This window comes from Lissotriton vulgaris, chromosome 8, assembly GCF_964263255.1.
Source record: "Lissotriton vulgaris chromosome 8, aLisVul1.2, whole genome shotgun sequence".
NCBI lineage: Eukaryota > Metazoa > Chordata > Amphibia > Caudata > Salamandridae > Lissotriton > Lissotriton vulgaris.
Genome location: NC_141696.1, coordinates 1,271,910,872 through 1,271,931,894, shown reverse-complemented (window position 1 = coordinate 1,271,931,894; position 21,023 = coordinate 1,271,910,872). Strand labels below are relative to the sequence as shown.

At 39.3% G+C, this 21,023-nt stretch overlaps 1 protein-coding gene across 2 annotated transcripts in view; it reads right to left on the bottom strand.

Moving 5' to 3' along the window:
- Positions 1-6,780: 6,780 nt before the first annotated feature.
- The window catches only part of SACS (sacsin molecular chaperone), a 368,710-nt gene continuing 354,467 nt past the window's right edge, over positions 6,781-21,023 (bottom strand). For both annotated transcript variants that reach the window (XM_086935194.1, XM_086935196.1), the window contains exon 9: positions 6,781-20,004. In XM_086935194.1, the coding sequence (XP_086791320.1) occupies positions 8,450-20,004 (11,555 nt within the window). In that variant the 3' untranslated portion in view covers positions 6,781-8,449. The remainder of the gene's footprint in view (positions 20,005-21,023) is intronic.

Here is a 21,023-nt window from a genome sequence, read left to right as displayed (position 1 = left end):
TGTGCTTGATTAGGTTTTCCCTTGGTTGTTGACCCAACCCATGGCTGTCCTCGCAAACTGAGAGATCATTGACGAGCGAGAGCTGCTCGTTCTGTAACAGAGTTAGGGAGGGGGGGTTTTCGAGTCAACCATCCGATTGACTCCGTTCTGATCTAAAGGAAAATATCGAACGGGATGGAAACCCGTAGGATACATGATGGCTGGTCATTATTCTTTGCATGTGCCAGTACTATGAGGAAAAGAGCAGGCAAGAGGGGGGTATAACGGGATTTGTGCTTAAAGTAGGAGAATCGGCTTGCCTGGTCAATGTTAGTGTGGATAGGTTGCATGATGGGACACCCGGCGGAAAAGGGAGTTTTTTAGTCAAATTCCATATAGAGCAGATATAAAGCTCAAGTTTGGTGTCTAAAGAATTGCACTGAAAAGCTCTATTTAATGGTAGAGATTTTTTGTCATAATTCTGAAAATGCCACTGTCAAAAAGTTAACGAAGCAAATACAAGATGATGGAGGAGCACTGAAACTTTTCAGACACACCCCCCCAGTCACAGATCTGGGTTGAATCCACCATTGCTCTTTAGCTCACTTCGCCACCCCAGTTCAGACCCAACCATGTGCAAATAAGTCTTGACCCTGTTCCTCCCGTGAACAGTCCAGCCTGAACTGCCAAGCCATGTCTTCCCTGGACCGGAAACAAGCATCCTGGGACCGGTTTCGGGATACCAGCCCTCATCAGCCAGGCTAGCTTGAATCCAGTGATAAAGTGGGCAAGGGACCCACGTCTGGGCATACCCTGCTACCTTAGGGTGAATAGAGCAAGCACAAGGAGAAGATGGACGGAGCACTGAAACTTTACTGAGACACAGTCACAGATCTGGGTTGACTTCACTGTTGTTCTTTAGCTCACTTCGCCACCCCAGTCCAGAAAGTTAGCATTTTCTTGTTGCAACTATTTGGCGTCTGTTGCCTATATCCTGGGGCACATGACCAAGTGTAGTTGGAAGTTGGTGTTTGTATATTGCTCCCAGAAAGGAAGTCAAAGAGAAGCTAGGTGTTGGAAGGATGGGCCACTCTGATTTACCGAGGGGGGATCTGTCACCTACCACACTTGCACATCACAAAGCCCTTGCCTGAGCACTCTCACAAAGGGTTTTCACACTATGACCCCCAAACAATCTGGGGTGGGCAGGGAGGCAGGAAATTCCACGCACCTCTTGGGGTGAAATCCTCTAGAAGCTTCTTCTACTTCAACGTGGGCACCTGGTATAAATACTGGACCTCAAATACCCCAACTCTAGAGTACACAGCTAGACCTGTGGTAGACTTTGAAGGAGGACTTCTGTGCAGGTCTGCTGCAAGGATTGCCACTCTGCTCTCATGCTGTGCTGCCCTGCCCTGCTGCCTGAGTGAAGGACTGAACCTGCATCTTGAACCCAGGACCACAGAGTGACTCCAAGGGCTAGTTGGTCGGCTACCTGATCAGAAGCCTCAGAGACAGAACAGGATTCCTCCATCTTGAATCAGCACCTGGACTCTGCCAGCTGTGAGCCCCGTCCTCAAAAGTGGTGCCATCCAAGTTGGAAGTGTGCATGAAGGTGCTTTGCCAGCTCCACTGTAGAACAAGCAGAAACGACACACCATTGCGCACCACATTATAGAAACTCTGCATAGCAGCAACGGCGCAATGCATTTTCTCACCAAACTCCGCATTTGGACCACTGTGTGACGCATCCCTGGTGTAGGACTAAGCATCACATCCTGCAGTCCCCTTGGAACCACCCCTGTGTAACACATTTTCCAAGCAGGAGTTTGCATTGCATGCCTCTTGTCAACGGCATCCTCGACGACGCAGAACCTCACATCGAAACCTTGCAGCTTTCTGGAACGGCTCCTGCATGACGTATCTCCTCTCCAAGACCTTGCATCGCCTTGGCTGCATGAAAAACCCTCAATGCAGGACCTTGCTTTGGTCCGCAGCTAGGCATTAAGGTACTCTTGTTCAGCGGGCTTAACTGGGTTCCTGTAGTTGGCAGACACTCCATTGCAGTCAACCAGAACTTGTGACTTTGGCCCGGTCTGGCACAACCAGATAACCACAGTTGGCTCTTTGTGCTTTTTGGCCCTATTTTACCTTAAATGTTAAAATTGCATATCTCTGGTTCAACTGATTGGATTTTTGTAGTTTGGTCTACAATTAATTATTAAATTGTACTCTCTTTTTCTAAATTGATGTGGCATTTTTCTTCTCTAGGGTTTCACTTTATTGCTGTTTGAAATGTTGCACAAATAGTGTATTTTTTTATTCAAGGACTGGTCATTTATGTTGTCAATGGTTTTTTGTTGTGTATTTGTTCAATGTCAACTATATTGGATTTTCTATTTGATGTTTTCTTGTATGGTCACATGTATGTCTCCTTTCTATGACATGAATTTAATGTTCTTTATGTATGCTATATAAAAAAATGCTTAAAGTAAAAGGTGAAATAAAAACACCAAATCCACTTTATGTGTCAAAAGGGGTTTATCTAAAGAGACTTAGGTAAACAACATGTCCAAACAATCTCCTGTTACTAGCATAAATAGTGTATACATTGCATCTGAGTTAAGTCTGACTGCTGTTGTGCCAAGCTACTAGATGGTTAAGCACAGGTTAATTTGGGGTTTGCTTTTGGCTTCACCCTGACCAGGATTGTGGTTGCTGCTTGAATAGGGTTTCACCACGAACCAAAGAGGGAACCTCGAGCACTTGAAAAAGTATTCACAAATATAAATAGTTGTTTGTTCAAATCAATTGTCCATATGCACACATTTGTAGTAATCAGTCCTTTGTCTTTTATTATCTTATTTCAGAGATGTTCATGAAGACTTGTTGATACACATGTTGAGTCTTGATAATGCACACAACAGCCAGCACGTGTTTCGTCAAAGGGTGTGACCCAAAGACTTCTTCAGGGCTGTAACAACAGATATAAACCAAATTATAATCCCCCAATAGGTCTCTCAAGCCTAAATTAACAGTAACACCACAAAAAAATAAAGTGGGAAAACAAAAACAAAAACAAAAACACCCATTAGTGCAACCACGTGCCTAAAAATCCCATGTAGAAAATATCATCACTTATATTGATATCCATATTGTGCATACCACCAGAGCATCATTTAATCACACACCTCCGTGCAACAGTGTGAAAAAAACGCTTTCACCTAATGCCAAAGAAAGAAACTTACCCTCGACTGTCCTTCCTTTATGTAACAATCAAAATGAGGTCTTGTTCATATCAATAACTCCTTCATTCTGTATCCAAAGTAAACACAACATATATCCTTATCTTTTATACCTCCTAATTAAAAAAACAATTTTATAATCTTACAAAACATAAGTCTCTTACCATAATAGATTTTTGTATTCAATTTTTAAAATCATGCAAAAGCCACCAATATTACACTTTCGTCACGGGGTTTAATTCACTGTCAGTCCAATTAAACTTCATCACAATTCACAGTCCAGTTTTAACACATATCTGAAAACGAAGAATAAGTATATATCATCAATCACTGGCTTATTTTATAAGAACAGTGCACAACATACCGTAACCTCGAGTCCCATTAAGACTGGTGATATGCCATGTCAAAATACCAAACCGACATCACGAACCAGTCCAATATAAGACACACACAATCCAATTCCTACCTCATTTCATCATTAAATCTGCCCCTCCTATTATACCGATTTCGATAATAACATACCATATACATTAAAAGCCGCATTTTAACTTGACGAATATCGCTAATTTCTAACACTCACCACAAAACGCGATCAAGTCGGCGTATTGCACAGGCGCCATGTTGCCAGAGTGTTTCTATTTTACTAAAGTACAAACAACATGAATGAAGGACTCTCAATAGGGACAAGAGCATAACATGAGCGCCATTTTACTCCTGTTTCATTTATCTTGCTTTTAGCGATATAAGTAATGGGATTCATTCAAAAAATGCCCGTTTATAAACAATCCCATCTTTCCATTACTACATATCTAATCCAACTATTCATTATTCGTTGCTTTAAAATATTTATATTAAAATAACCACAAAAACGAGGGGCTAAATATTATATCACATTAATAGCCACAATTGAGTACCATACAATTTCTCAAAGCCTATAATTCTGACCATGTAAACCGAAATTATCCAAACTAATACCACTCTACTATCCCAATAATATCTATAAGGATACAGTAAATTAACCAATAAAGGTTATATAAAGCAGTCAAGGAGGAGGAAGAGAATCAAAGGAAAGGCTTTTTGTCAAAAGCGAGAGAAAAATAGGGTTTCACCACCCCTCAGACAGTAATACAATATCTTACACAGTCCTAACCCCCAAGCGGTGCCAGAAAAGTCATGGAACCTTGCCTGGTGTTAAGAGTGTACTCCACCACCCTCAAAGTTGCAAGAAACTGGATTTTCTCTAAAAAGAACCAGATACTCATACCCAGATTCGGCTGAAACCCCAGCTACCGCCCACACATTTCCAGTCAGATACCTCATGCCCGACATTCCTCGCAGACTCCCATATGTCAACCAATCTACTTGCGAATGTGAACAGACTTCACTGAGGTCAATAAGGAAACGGTATCAGACTGTCACCAAGACCTTCCCGGACACAGACTTCACCCACACCAAACTCTTCATGTTGACACTGACCGCCTCATGTTTACCGCCTACGCGAAGTTCTGACAGTGGTCTAGAATTTCATTAGCCCGCCACTGATGAACCATTCTTCGGATTTAGCCTGCAGCCTAACCCATCAATGAGAATTTTTCTCTAAGAAAAGACTAAGCCAGAAGGTAAAGTTTTCACCAAACCTATCCCTGTATCTGACCAGTGATCAATCACGATCGAACTTAGCTTTTGACCCCATTTGCAAGAACCAATACCTGCTTTTTGCCACTGGTGACATCTAAAACCTTACAAAAATCATGTTTCCAGTGCCCTACTTCCAATCTTTGTTTTTTTGGTAACTTTTTGCTCATTAAATTTGACTCTATTTTTATAATTTGGGCTGGAATTCTTTTTACTGTTTTGGTACTTGTTATACCTGCTACTCAGCCAGTGTGACTGTGGTGGTGGAATGTTGGTGAGTGAGGATGCTGTGGAATGTTGGTGAGTGAGAGAGTCAGTTGGAAGATGGGCTACGCAGCAGGAAGGCTGCTCATTGTGGGGCTCTTCATAACATCTTACCTAATAAACCTACTTATCTAATTTACCTTGGAACTGGACGTGCTTTCTTCAAAAACATATTTTGGAGATGAGGATGGGATAACCATGCATAGTTTAAGTCTCCCTGTTTTGATTGAAACGTGTTTTGTGGGATGGCTGCTCGTACGTTCTTGGTGTAAGTGTTTGTTGTTGGGACGACCGCATGTAGTTTAAGTTACCCGGTTTATTACGTGCGATTGCAGTTTCCAACCTTACTACGGGTTTGGGTGAAGGGCACTGTAGATGCCTATTGGGTGGTATGGAGTGGTGGTCCACACTTACTATGGTGTTTCACCATTCCTTTTATTTTTGCAATTGTTTTGATGGTTCGATACCGCGCCCTGTGGTCGGTCCCCTTCGTACTACTTTTATGTTAGCCTGGCCAGCTGGCATGTTTTGTGGTATCAGGGTTTGGATTGAGGTTTTGTGTTGTGGGAGAGCCTGTGTTTTGTTTGGTTAAGAAGGGAGATGATGTATGTGAGTGTATTCTTATTACCTTTTACTGTGGTTGTGTATGCAAGTATTATTTTATGAAATGTTGTGAAAATTGCATTCTATATTTGTAATCTTTTCATGCACTTTTGCAATTATTGAGTTACGACATGTCCAAAAGTTTTTCCACCTATTATTTTCATGCATTCACATTGGTTCTTATTGCTACATTGTATACATGCATGCAAGAGTTCTAATGTTTTTCTTTCAAGCATATAATGTTATTCTGTGTAAAGAAAGGAGATGTGTAAATACCTGCTGCTAAGCCAGTGTGACTGTGGTGGTGGAATGTTGGTGTGTGAGGATGCTGTGGAATGTTGGTGAGTGAGAGAGTCAATTGGAGAATGGGCTTAGCAGCAGGAAGGCTGCTCCTGGTGGGGAGCTTCATAACATCTTACCTAATAAACCTACTTGTCTCATTTACCTTGGAACTGGGCGTGCTTTCTTCTACAACAGTACTGATAAATGTTTTACACATTTCTCCTAAGTTAAGCCTCTCTGCTCCATGCAACAGCTACCAAGAAACAAGTTCAGGTTTAAAATATTGAGAGCTAATAGGACCTGAAAAGGAATAGTGCCATTATTGTTTGATTAATAATCCACTTACTCGCACTACTGAAGCAGGACCAAAGCTGATTTATATATGGCTGGCCATAGTCTGAAGTAACTCAGTGGGTGAAAATGATGCACTGAACTGCAGACCTAGTGATTATTGGCTGAGACTTTGCGCCATTTTTTAAACAGTTTCTAGTCTATTGTTTAGGTGCCACGGTAAGCATACATTAATAATGATAACGGCCAATGATATAGGAATATTCATATTTCACATTTAGCTTGATGCCTCAATAGAAGTTATTTACTTGATATAATTCAGAAAAGGCATTTTAATATCATTACAAATATGTGTTTGAATAAAGTTTTACATAACTATGTGGCACTAAATGGAAAACTAACTCATCACATAAAAATATTTAGTGCGAAATATTGATAAGTACAGCTTATGTGAAATGACTGGACACTTTAGCAGCAACTCTTTCTCAGAGGGCAATACAAAAACATATTTCTTTAATTAAAATACAATATGGCACGTATTAAAGCATTAATAATAACATGGTCTAATATCCAGAAGCAATACGAGTTTTAAAAAAACCGAAACGCTACCCATTAACATACATTGGTAGTTAATGATTCCCAAAGCTTTTTGCATGCTTTAACATTTCATTGTTATCAATAGACAATGCAATTAGGAGTGGGAAGGGAACTCCCTCCCTCAAAGCATCATGATGTTTTTGTATTTCTTTAAAGTTTACTCATCTATTAATGTATCAATTCACTGTGTTCTTGAAAAAATACTCTATTGTAATTATGGCAAATATACAGTTTCTTCTAAATAATAGAAGCTTAAAACATACAATGGCACCAAAAAAATAAGATTCTGCTATTTACGATAGGTATGTACATAATTTCAATACAATTATACACAAAACATTATCGAGGCTCACAATAATTACAAACATAAAGGTGTGTAACCCAAAACGTGACATCCAAAATGACATAGTGCAGACAACGAAGGATGTTAGTACCTTTTAACATATGTGTAGCATAAAAGATGTTAGCCTTCTGCTTTTAAGAAAACAGACAAATAAACAGTGCTTTAATTTGTGGCATCTATACATGAGCAAATGATAAACATGCACAGATTGCATTATGAAGGTCTGAGGTTTGAATGCAGTCATCAATGGCAATGTAGTTCTGTATGCTTAACACCAAGCAAATTTAAATTAGGTTAAATGTTTCAGTAAAGGAACAGATGGCAGTCTCACAGAAAAAAACAATACGAAATCTTATGTACATTGTTGCTAAACTCACAGAAACAATCACAAATAAATTGTGTTTATTGTAAATCAAGTGACTTTAAAATATTAAAAATGAATACCCCTACATTCATCAGGATATAAAATCGATTGTAAAAAAAATGCAGCAAACTCAATCAGATCCAGCTGATAGGAAATTGCACAATACGATATCAATTAATATGTAAGTTTACCCTCGACCATAATTGATTTATAGATTTCTTGATTAGTCAATTGACCTATGCATTGATAGTAGGTTACAGGCGTGTAATCAGGAACAATCCATACTAAATTGGGCCCTTAAAATAACATATCTAAACTGCCTCCCTACTAGGAAGAGCATCACACAGAACTGTAACTTTTGTCTAACCTAAGAAATGCTTTGGTTACATAAAGTGCAGCTGAATAAGACATGGTTCTCAAAACCACTATATGTAAAGCGATTAATCTGCAGCTCATCATCATCAATATGTTAAATTATTCACATTTTACTTTATGTTTTAAGGCTCAGTAGAAATGATTGCTTGAAAGAATTCCAACAAAAGGCATTTTCGTACCGTTAAAAAATATGTGCCTCAATTCTTCTTCGTATGGCTATGTTGGTTGCAAACGTTATATATACAGTAACATAATTTATAGGAGTCCAAATTAGACATCCCTTTTTGTGATTCATCACAGTGTCATATTGCACTTTTTAGAAATGTACACTGGCCTTTGAATGAAATAATGACACCTGAAGTTTCAGTGAGACACCAGTGATGCTAAAGGATGTCTAAATGGAATCACTGCTAGTCTATGCAGTTGCCATTGAAATATACTGAAGAGGTAATCCTATTGGTTCAAAAAATCTTATACTTTACTCTGTATAAAATTCTCAAGCTTAATTATGATGCAAGCAGTGCACTCCATCACTCTCATTGCCACTTCTGAAGTGAACCGATCATTTGGAATTTGTGGAAAAGGGAGCATGTCTGGGTAGCGAGTTTTTAAACTGTCCACCCCATAGGCCTCTAGTGTGTGGACATCATTAGCAAGGCCTTCAAGTTGCTGACTATATTCCTCTATTTTCTGGGCAAGTGCAGCTGGCTTGACATCTTTGTCAGACTTCCCCCGGACAGAATAGTCTGCTGCAATTAAAGCTAACTTGGTGGACAAGTAGCATTTAAAGCACACCCATTCATTGGCATTTTTATGAAGGTCATTTCGAGCAGCAGAAAAGTTTGCACGAGCTTGGCGCAACCATCGGCGGGCCTCAACTGGATTACCAACTGACTTGAATGTGGGTGGAACAAAGAACCGGTCTGAGTGTTGGAATCCTGTGGAAGTATATGCTTCTTTGTACTGCTGCCTTTCAGACTTATGGCTTGTTGCCTCTTGATTCCAGGAGGAATAGAATCTTTGAAAAGAAAATTTATCTGATTGATAGCGAGCAGAGGATGTTGGAAAAGTTCTTCTAGATGTCCTATCTACATTTTGATCTAAAAAGGCCTGTTTTTCTAGTCTGTTAATTTCATTTTGAAGATGCTTAAAAACTTCATTTGCAATTTCCAAGTTATCAGCATTTTTGTCCGGATGCCACTTTAGGTACAACCGTCGTATAATCTTTTTCCTCTCTGATTCAGGAAGCCGCCATGCCTGCTCCATTACTGATGTTACTTCCCTTAGTATTTCTGGTAATAAACTCTTCTTAATTTTCTTAGGTGAGTTGCGTTTTGCAGATGTCGTCTTTTGGCTTTCTTTGGCAGGGAAAGAAGGAGGAACAGTTCTGGGACCTGGAATGGGATAGTCTGTAGGGCTTGTTGGAGTAGAAGGTGCACTGTCTTTGCTTTGGGTGCTTTCATCAGGGCGTGAAAACTTGTACAAGTCAAGAGAACTTACAATCTTGTACTCACTATATCCAATGTCAATCTGGTAAAATTTGCCTAAAAAGCTGGAGTTTTCCTCCTCCTCTTTTTCTACTTCTTGAACAATTATAGCATATGTGTATGTTGGTTGATAGGAACCATAGATGTCACCACCTTCTGCATCAAGGAGATACCCAACATATTCTCCGGGGTAAAACACATTCATTGGATCCATTAAAAGAGTGTAGTGTATTTCGGCTGGAATCGGAGTGCCTGCCATGGGGAGTTCCAGTTTTGATGGTTCTACTGAAGAATCATACTTCACTCCTAAGCTGTCAAGCTTGTCACTGATTCTGTAGATATCATTGCAGCCTAACATGGCAATTAAATAAGAGGTGTCAGAAATCAGGTTGTCTGTGGCAGATTTCAGGGTCATTGCTAGAGCCAACAAGAAATTAATGTCCTTACTATCGGAGTGTTGTATGTAAAGTAATATCACTGCATGTCCATATCTCTTTAAAAAGGCAAGTGTTTCACTTTTGCTATGTGGAATAGGATTAAACCCCTTAACTCTTAATGTGGTTTGCAATTTTTCAAAGCAGGATACCTTCAGTCCTTCACGCAATGCTTTGCAAAGTCGAACAGCCTTTTCCTCATTTGCTAGGAAAGCATTGTCATTCTCATGTTTCATAATTCTAACAAGTCCAGTAAGAAACTGGTCAGAAGATAGGAGCAGCTGCAACCGCCCCTGCAAGGAACATAATGCCCCAAACTGGCATGTTCTTGGACTTTCTTCGTCCAACTGCTCTTCAAGGATACTGCTGAGCAACCGGGGCCTCAGTTTCTGAGGAAGAAGCATTATGAGTTTGGTGTGAAAACCATGATCTTTTCCTAAGTAGCACTGACTGAGATCTACTAGCATTTGAACACCGATATTACCCTGTATTCTACTTTTGTAATGTGGGGCATCATCGAAAACTAAGATGCTTGACTTTACCAACCTCCCATCTTGACTTGGCAAATAAAGAGCTAAGTCTCGTACATTATCAAGATCATTCCTAACTTTCACAGACTCATTCTGAAGACTTTTAAAAAGGCCAGAGACAACTCTTTTAACTGTGCGCATTTCATTGGGATCTAGCTGCTTTCCATCTGAGCTCTTGAATATGCGACTGAGAACTTCAACATATTGCTTTGTGGCCACCACATCTTCTGTACCTAAAAGTTTAAATAACTGATGGAAGGTTCCAAGTTCTAAAGGTAACTTGTATAAGTAAGGTTTAAAGTCAGACTCGTATTCTAGATTAATGACAACCTCTTCAGGTTTAAGAAGTTTCCACCCATCCTCTACCATCACAAAAGCAACGCCTCGTAGCTGGAATCGGAACTCCCTTTTTTCTGTGTTAAGAAACTCATAGATGCTACGAAGCACCTTCAACCTAGTTTTTACCATGTCATCATCCAGAGTTGTTACACTGCATACATTCCTGCAATTGGTCAGAACTTTGTCCAAAGAAGGCTCCACATTAACATTAAGCATACTTAACACTTGTTCAAGCTGTTCTTGAGCACCAAGGGTACTTCCTTCCTGTTCTTTAATTGTTAGAGGAGTTGCCTTCTCTGGTAGAATAGGACAAGATGTCCACAGCAGTTGCAACACATCAGTCTGCTTAAATTTTGGATTCACTTGGGAGCCACTGAACCGTATGAGAGGAAGCGTTCCATTCACCTCCTGATATTGAGGATGGAACCTGACAAGCTCTGAAGGCGCCCGCTCAGAGCACAAGAAAGGAATGCTAGATAGCTCTCGTAGAAAGTTTCCTGACAGTAGATCCGATCTTTCCTGAAATATGTGATAAAGAAGAACATCAATGGTGGAATGGAGTTTCTCACTGGACCACTTTTCTGTGTTGGCTTTCATACTGATCTCTTTGGCAAACTGTAGAATTTGATGTTGTGAGAGCACATGTTTAAGGCCTATATTTTGTAAAAATGTAACCCAGGATGCCAGAAATGCGGCCTGATTCTTTGGTTTTACTACTTGCTCCAAACTTTTGAAAAAGTCTTGAGGTATGAACAATTTCCCAGGAAGCATGACTTCAAATACCTTTACAGTTCTGTCATAAAACTGCCTAGCAGGTTTAAGTCTTTTATCTACATCATAAATTATAGGAAGGCCTTCAAGCTTTTCAAAGAGTTGTTCTTTAATGCTCGATGATTCATCTGCATTACTCAGACTGTTCTTTAAATAAATCAGGTGCTCCAATTTTGCACTGTAGGAGAGACTTTCAAACTTGGGCAAAAGGTGTTTGGAATATACTTCAAGATCGTCTATAGGTAAGCAACCCAATGCACTGTATAAGTCCTTGAGGTTGATCTTTTCTTCTAGAAAGGCAGATGAAGAAGAAACAGACCACTTTTCTACCTCCACAGAAGGGATACTCTTTGTGAGAACATAGCATGCACTACATTTGGAAATGCTGATGTAGCGACCACTTATTGCTTTGAAACATGGAAGAGATTTTAGAACTGTTAGGTCATCCTGGGACATCAAATTATTCAAATGGCAATTAAAATACATTAAAAGTGATTCAAAATCACTCGCCGCTAACTTCTCAGTTCTAAATGTTGAGGTTTGTATCATGTGCTGTATAGCTTTGAGGATGCTGGAAGGATTTTCGATGTTTGCAGTATGGCCTGCCAGCATAGGCATCAAAATATTGTCCTTGGAGCAAATTTTATTTATTGCTAGTTGAATGCAACCTGTTTTCATTAAGGTGTGGAAGACCTTATCACTTTGAGCATTAGGAAAAATTGATATGTGCATAAGGCTGAGAGGCAGCAAAACATCACACTCAGGGACAATAATCTGATTGGAAGACACAGTGAATTTAGTTCCAGGAAGCAACGCCCAATCCTTCAAAATGTCTATCACCATATCAAATGTTAATGCCTCCTCTGCCTGATCTTCTTTAACATTTACAGATTCACTAACAAAATGCCAGGCACTTTTAAGCCAAGACTCACTTGCAAAATTCTCTTTCCATCGAACACAAACTTTGCTTTTGCATTCTCTTGGCAACACTGCTGACAGTAAATCAGCAAAACTTGTCACATCAAAAACTTTAGCAACACCACTTGCAAGTAAAAGGTTACTATATCTAAGGAACAGTGTGTTCATAAAAAGATCCTTGCGTGAAGGAACCAATTCATGGTACGTTGTTAGAAACTTTGGCTTCTTTTGATCAAAAACTTGTAAAACACTGTCCAATGTAATAAGTAGTGGTAGTCCCTCAATCTGAATTTCACTTTCTTCTGCATCCTTAAAGCAATAGTCAACTAGAAGTTTTAAGCTATGGAACAGTTTGAGGTTGGTCTGCTGAAGACGACAAGGAAGTTTTCCAATATTACAGCTGGTGTCGGCTGAAGAAAAAGTCATAAGAAAAGTTCGAACATCTGAAGGACTTGTGTAGCTGACTGGAATACCTGAATCTACCAAGCAGTGGTAAAGGTTTGCAGTCTCGTCACAATAATACACCAAATTGAAACCGACCTCCAGAAGCAGGTGTTTTAGTCTGTACACATTTTCTGCAACAGTCTTTCGAGTTGTAATGTTGTACTCGACATTCTTCAAGTGTTGCAATTCATCCTGCAGTAGATTGTCAAAGAATGGCCTTCCCTTGGTCGTGGTGGAGGTATTTACCCAGGTAATTATAATAGCTGACTGTAATTCAGAACCATCAATGTTTGGTGCTCGCACAACTGGCAGAAGACGTTTCATATCTTCATGAATGCAACTGTAAATTGCTTTTACTAGGCAATACCAGTCAGGCTGGAGATCAAGTCTGTTTACAGGGAAGAAGGATAAAAACTTTTTCAGAGTGTCTTTGACAACATGGATTGGTGTATTGTGCAACACTGTCACAGTAGGGTCAGAACCAGGAAAATAACGTTTTCTTATTTGTGCCAACAATTCCACATACGCTGGTGCTATTAATGCTATCATTAAGTTATTGTTCCAATCACTTCGTACACCCACTCCATCATCGTCACGCCACAGATTTCGCCTTGCAGAATCTAGAGCGAAGTGCCCATTGACATGGAAAGGAAGTCCAGTTTCTAAAGTGAGAGGCAGGAAGCAGAATGCTCTGTGAGGTTTTTTGTAGTTATGGGTAATGCAAGCGGCGACTCCCCCACGTGGAAAGAGTGTAATGTCCTTGTTCTTATGTGCTGAAACAACACTCTTGGAAACCTTTTCCATATTAGAAAAGCCTGATCTGTTACAAATCAGCCATGTTGTAAGATTACCCTCAGAGTCTTCAATGTCCATGGTGTATGTAATCTGCTGAACTGAAATATCCTTCAACATTTTCTTTTTAGTTACACTTTCAATGACAGAGGCATGGAATTGCTTACGTTTGAGACGATCACCATCTGTGATTTTAGCCCTCACAGAATACAGTACATTAAGAACCCCTGTCGTTTTCTCAATTTCGCATATTGAAATTTTCTCCATATGATTTAAAAACATTAACAGTTCTGCTCCATCTGTACGCAGTTTATCCAGCAGATTTTGCACCATTCTGTCGGAAGCTGGAACTGTTGAAATTTCAGATTGCTTTGCCATTTCAGAATTACGCAGTGGAAACCTGAACATAGTTGTTTTCCCAAGTTTGAAATATTTACCTAGATAGAGATCAAGGACATCAGAGAACTGTGTTTTAAAATCTGCATCTAAATCCCTAAACATGCGGCCAGGACTTACTGTTGTTGCACCTGGTGCGTATCTTGCGTGTGGATCAAATATGCAGAGGATATCATTGCAGGAAATAAAAGACGGACAGTCTGTAATGTGGTAAACAGAATTAAATCCTATACCGTACTGCCCGGTTTTGCAAGGATTTGCTTCTTTGGTGCCCCTCCCTAGGTTTTGAATGCCTCTAATATCATCTTCTGTGAATGGTTGGTTGTTGTACACACAAAGCGCAGGCCCTTGAAGTGGGGCCCACTTTTCATCAAAGATTCGGTCAACTGGATGGTATCTTGGATCAAACACAAAACAGATTTCAGTAGCTTTGGCATCATCTGCATTTTGAAGAAGCTCTTTTAACATCTCTTTTTCTGATGGATAAGCATTGAGGATACTTTTTATTCTACTGGTCAGTTTTTCTTTTTGACCAAATTCTGTCCCAAGCGAGGTAAAATGAATGTTTGATGCATATCGTTCTAAAGCCTTGTGTCGCTTAGGTATGGCTCCTAGTTTTACTGCTACCTCCCTTGGTATATCAGCATGACAGTATTTCACTGTTGAGTCTTTCACTTTAATCCAAGGACAATCATTGTAACACAACGCCTTAGCAGGAAGCATGGCAAGGTTTGTATCTGGCAACAATATGTTACTATATTTGCTCTCACAAAATTCTTGTGACTTCTCCCTTATAAGGCCCCATATGCCCTCACTTATTATTCGTCTACACAGCTGAAAGTTATTTTCTGTTAGCTGTTTGTTTCCACTGTCTTCCTTTATTGATTCAAGGACTAATGCAAAATCATCTACTGCAAAAGAAAGTTTTACACCAACACATTCAAAAAGTTCCCTGAAATTATTTTTGTATTTATTAGGAAGTGGGTAGATGTAAGGTGCTGCATCAAAATTCAAGTGGAAAGAAACCTTTGCTGGATCAACATATGTATTTTCAACCAGAATGAAACTGCAATGTTTGAGCTCAGTCATGATTTCTGTCTTGTTGGTATCATTTTGGAGCATTGCTTCATGAAGGAACTTGTAGCATGCGTTTGTGATATTCTCCTGGTACAACGTAATATCATCACAATGCTTTGAAACTTCTTTTAACTGGTTTATCACAAGGTGAATAGGTGGCTTTCTAATCAGACCTAAGAAATCTTTCACAGCTAATGATATGGATCCACAGCCTTTAAAGGAAGGAGAGCTTTCATTGAGAACTGTGTTTAAAAGGCAAACAACGTCTTGGTGCTCAGCAATGTAAAGTTCAGCTGGTGAAAACATAGTCTCCGTCTTGTAGTCACTACCCTTCCAATGTAAAGAGAATCCTGCTGGTTTTGTGACAAAAGGGAGAAATTTAATATTGTGGCATTTTGCAGAATATTCCTTAGCACTTGAGTCCCTGCACTTCAATTTTTCATCAATCAGGCTTAATATAACATTGCTTCTTTGGCAAGCTGCAAAATGGTCAGTATCATTAATGCAAGAAATTGATTCCATACGTTCGATTAGATCTTCCCACATAATGTCATCTTTTACCATACCAAGCTGAGTAATCTTGATCAAGATAACTGGATTGAGATAGTTCTGATATGTGCCAAAGGGAAAGCGTCCATCTTCACTGCAATACAACTTTGAAACTCTACCTTCAGGGTGGATTAGTCTTGAAGGCGTAACAAGGGGGTGCCCCTTCAAAGAACAAGGAATGCATGGAGTAACTCGAAGGATTTCTGAGAACTCTTCAATTCTTTCATTGAGCACATAAAGCATTAAAGGGTCACGCAGCTCTGCTTCGATTTCTTCAATGTGGGGAAAAAACACTTCAGTAAAAAACTGAATCTCTGAGAATGTGTTTTCAAGAAGTATATCTTTACAGCCAGCTTCTTCAAACCCAGATTTTACCCAAGATGGAAGTTCCACTGCACACAGGTTCTTCAAACCTGTCACTTTAAGATATTTCTGAAATATCTTAAAGGCAGCAGGGCCAATGTCTTGCCTCAGAAGTAACATATCATCTAGAAACCTTACATTTTTCATGGACACCCAAGAAGATCCATCAGAAAACACTTTCAGACGTTCTTTGCTTTTCACTTTAGCTATGTCTTCATAAATTCCTTGACATATAACAGAAAAATCATCATGCACATTATCAGGATCAGGCCATACAGCATAGTAGTTATAGTCAAACAACTCATTATTGATTGACATGTCTCGCAAAACATAAAGTGCTTCTAAGTAAGCTCGTACAATAACATGTCGCATGAAGACAGCATTCCATCTGCCCTTTGTGTCGGTTTTCCAAATTTCTTTCCGATTTGAAGTAACAGCAAAACATCCATTGATATGAAGAGGTAGGCCTGTTTTTATTCTTAGAGGTAAATAGCAAAACACCTCCCCAATGGTACCACAGTTAGACTTCACCATCCATTTTCCATCCTCAGTTTCTGAAAGCATAATGCCTACTGAGCCACAAGGTACAAGCCCCAACCGTTTACCACTTTCATTTAATGAAAATCTTAAAGCTTCACCAGTGTCCATGCATGAGCACAACAGCCATGTTGTTGAATCAACTGTTTTTTGTGGTAGTTCATCTGTTGCTCTTTTATTTTGCCCAGACTTAGCCATTTCAAAAATGTTAGCAGGGTCATCTTCTGGACCTCTAAAAAGTGGAGAATGAAGATCAGCAATTCGCCTAAACACATGATGGAACTCTTCAACTACAATCTGTAATATGCATGAGGACTTTGGTGCTTCAGTGGGGAGTTTTTTACTGTTGCTACAATTTTTCATGAGTTTTGCAGCCTCTTTGAGTATACTCTGAGGTGAAGTCAGAACTTTGGAGACACACAGTTTTTTCTTAATGGTGACTGCATCTTGCGCTAAAGTAGGATTGGCTTCTTCTGGTTTCAAATACTTTAAAACCATTGCATTCACATTTTGAGTGAAGAGTATTAGCCTATGCCCACACATGCTAAACTCATCAACAAGAGAATAAATATCTGCTGTATTGTAATTAATGTTACTTACTTCACTCAGTTTTGCTTCTTGCTGGGTTCTAAAGGAAAGTCTAAAAAGGGTGCCTTTGTAACTGTATGGTGATTCAACTGTTAAAGGTAGCTGACACTGAAAAACATCTATGAATGGTTTAAACTGATTTGGAAATTTGCGCAGTCTTTTCTGTTGTTTACTCCAATTTATCTTGATACCTGGATTAGACTTGTCGCGAATATGTTTGCTGATATGATTAATGTTTGGGTCAAACATAATCATGAATTCTCTGCTCATGATGATGGGGATATCAGTTATGTGATATACCGAGTTAAATCCTAGTCCAAATTTCCCAACTTTGTCAACTTCACTTCTTTTTATGGATTCCCCTAACCGAGTAATATTTAAGAAATCTGAGTCTGTGAATTCTGAGTTGTTAAATGACCACAATGCAGGCCCATGACAAGCTGCCATACCTGGATCCAACAAATTTTCTCTTATGTCCATATTTTTTCTCATATCAATCAGAAAGTTGCATTCTGTAGCAGAGGCATCGTCTGCATTTTGCAGTAACTCTTTAAATATATCAGAAACAGAAGGATATTCTTCTAAAATGTTTTTGATTCTTACAGTAAGTGGTTCTCTTTGGCCTGACTGCTCAAAGCCCATGTTTTCAGGATTAATAAGCCTCGTACTGAGACAAGGCACATTTAGCCATTCTGCAGTCTTCATAGGTATGTCTTCATGCACTAAAATGATTGGCTCCACAGAATCCTCAAGCAAATCGTTGAGGTCGTCTACTTTGATATCACAATAGCAGCACTCTTCAATGGGTCGCATCACTAGTTTCGTAGGGTTTTTGCTACAATGTATAGGCATGGGTATATCACAGTCTGCAGAAAGCTGACTGCTATACATCCATCGTATAATATTCAGCATCAAGTGAAGATTTTGTTTGCTTTCGTCTTCATTCATTTTCTGTTTACTCCGCTTGTATATTTCTTTAATGACAATAAAAATATGTTCTGGGGTCAGTTGATCAATCGAGCCACACAACCTGAACAACTTATGGAATTTGGCCATAGTTTTTGGTAAGCTGTGTAGGTAAGGCTGTAGATCAAGGTCATGTATGGAATGTATGACTGCTTGCATGGGTGAACAAAATGTGGTACCCGTCCACACCCAGGCAAATGTCAATGTCTTAAAATGGTCTTTACCTTTTTCTAAATGATCTTGCATGAAACTATAAATTTCAAGTAAGATATGTTGAAATTGGTAATAGTCCTCATTATTAAACGTTTTAGTGCAATTCCAGTCTACTACAACCTTTAAATGTTTCAGAACTGAATCTATTGTAGGTTCTATGGAGATACCGAGAGCCCTTTCTATATCTACAATTACATTATCTACTAGAGGGACTGATGAGCCTACTAACACAGCATGAGATAAATCAGTCATTTCTGGGGGACTGCATAGCTTACAGTCATCCCCCTTCCAGACTAAAGAGCTTGGATAATTTGGAGGCCTCTCTTTGCAGGCTGGAATCCACTTGATTTTTTTTAGAGCTGTCCTCGTTTCAGGTAATTGTACAAGTGTAGGGTCTTTGTTCAAAACAGTTAACAGAGTTCTGGCTTTTCTGAGAAGGATGTCATGGTTCGAGTTGGACTTGTTCTGCAAATATTCAATTTTCTTTGCTACTTGCACAATGTCTTTTTCATTGAGGTTGGTTTCACTCTTTAGGCCAATTTGCCTAAGAGAATGAAGAACATCTGATGAAGACCTAAAGGCTTGAGGTGGAAAACTAATTTCTTCTTCCGTTAAAAATAGATTCTGAAGTACTTCTATTTCGGGGTCAAAGAGCTGATTTGCGGACACTGAATTCCCTTGGAAACAAGGGATACATTTCAATGGCATTAACCAATCCATCACAGCAGTTGTTTCATTTTTTAGAAAGGACAAGTTTTCAAGCACCCATACCATCAATTGTGTTGTTTCAACAGAGGAATAAAATCCCTTTTCAACATCTTGGAACATTAATTGGAGGCAGTCTGTACTCTTTAGATGCTCCACTTTCAACGTGTTTGCCAAGCGAATTGTAGCCTCATCCCCACCGTCAATTATTGGAATAGAAAGTCGTAATCCTGGGGGAAGTTTGGCAGTATGATGTAAAACTTTGCAACCCCTCAAAACTATAAAAGAAGTCTTCATTTCATCAGATGTTGCATATCTTCGAAATATTAGTAATTCCTGAATAGTTGTCTTCTCTTTCTCACCAACATCAGTTAATGTGGATAGAAATTTTCTAAGGGCATCTTTGTGTGTTGGAGGTAAGGCTGCCACTTGACTGGATAATTTTTGTAATGACATCCGATCCATTAAGTGCAAGACAGAATTTGGGGAAGGTGGATGGATATATTTTTTCAGAAGCGGATGCTGTATAGAGGGATCTAAATTGTTAATGACAATGCCACCCAGGGTTTCAATTATGTCAGGTAACAATTCAGGTAGCTGCACCTCAGATTCATCATTGAGAATAATTGGTGATGGTGTCCTCAGCCTCACAAGCTCGACCAAGGTCTTGTCTTCCTCTAACATTGTCTTAGGTATGAGTGGCAGGTCATCAAACAAAGCTAAATCTTCAGAAAAATGTATGTAGATAGTCTTCCAGACCATTTTAAGCCAGTCAATGGTTGGATGTTTTTTATCTTTGCAACCCGGATACCATTGTACAACTATATCCTTGCTTGGCCACACAGTATTTGAAACTTCTTTAATGAGGCGTGCAAATCGTTCAGGATTCAAGAGCTGCAACTGAGTGCATGGTCGTCCTATAAATGACAAAAACAACAGTTTCACAATTAAAAACGATTTAGGAGATAATTAATAAAACACATTCATAAATTACACATGTAAGTAAAGTCAATATGTGAACAACACTGATGCTAGCATTCTACTCAAGTCTTCATTGGACTCTTCATTTAAAAAAATACTTAAAGCAAGTACAGGCCTATACAAGGCCTAAGTGAACTCAAAGTGTTTGGCTGTAATACAAAATAAGAAAGAAACATTTTCTTAAGATCTGCATTACAATTTCATGGATGTTATGAACATCTACACATTTGTATCCAATCCAATCCAATCCAATCCAAAATTTCTTTATTTCGGCCATTTAGACCATAAAAGATATAATAAAAACATTTAAAACGGATAAAAACATACAATATAAAGGAAAGAACACCGTGCGGGGGAACAAGGGACTAGTTGAATCAGTTCATAACGGACTTTGAAATTAAAACCCAGTTAGCTACAGTTCAGTGCAGTTCATTCCACATTTGGGAGTTAAAAGTTACCCTTTCAGTATTTTTCCCCTTATCTGCCACATGGCCATTAGGTACTTGGCTACAGCAAAGACGATAAAGTGCAAAGTGCTTGTCTTCAGAATTCTATACGATTCTAAATAATTTCTGAAGCCCAAATTCCTGCATAATGGGACTAGCCAGTACTTTCTCGGATTACTGTAGGCAGGGCAGAAAAACAGCACGTGTAGATCGTCCTCCACATTCAGGCTACACCCAGGGCAGTTTTTGTCGTCCAGCGTTGTCCATTTGCTTGTAAAGGAATTGAGGGGCAATGTACCGAATCTCCACTGGATAAAGAGTTTCCTTGTGGTGATGGAGAATATGATGTCCATGTATCCTTCAAAGCAGAAAGAACTTTTGGTGACCAAGAATTGTTCGGTAAGGGTACCAATTTTCGGGGCACACACGAGCGAAATCAGGCTCTTGTCTTTAAAAATCTTAGTGAGCCTTTTGCGGGACAAACCTAAACAACCTCCTTCAGGGTTATC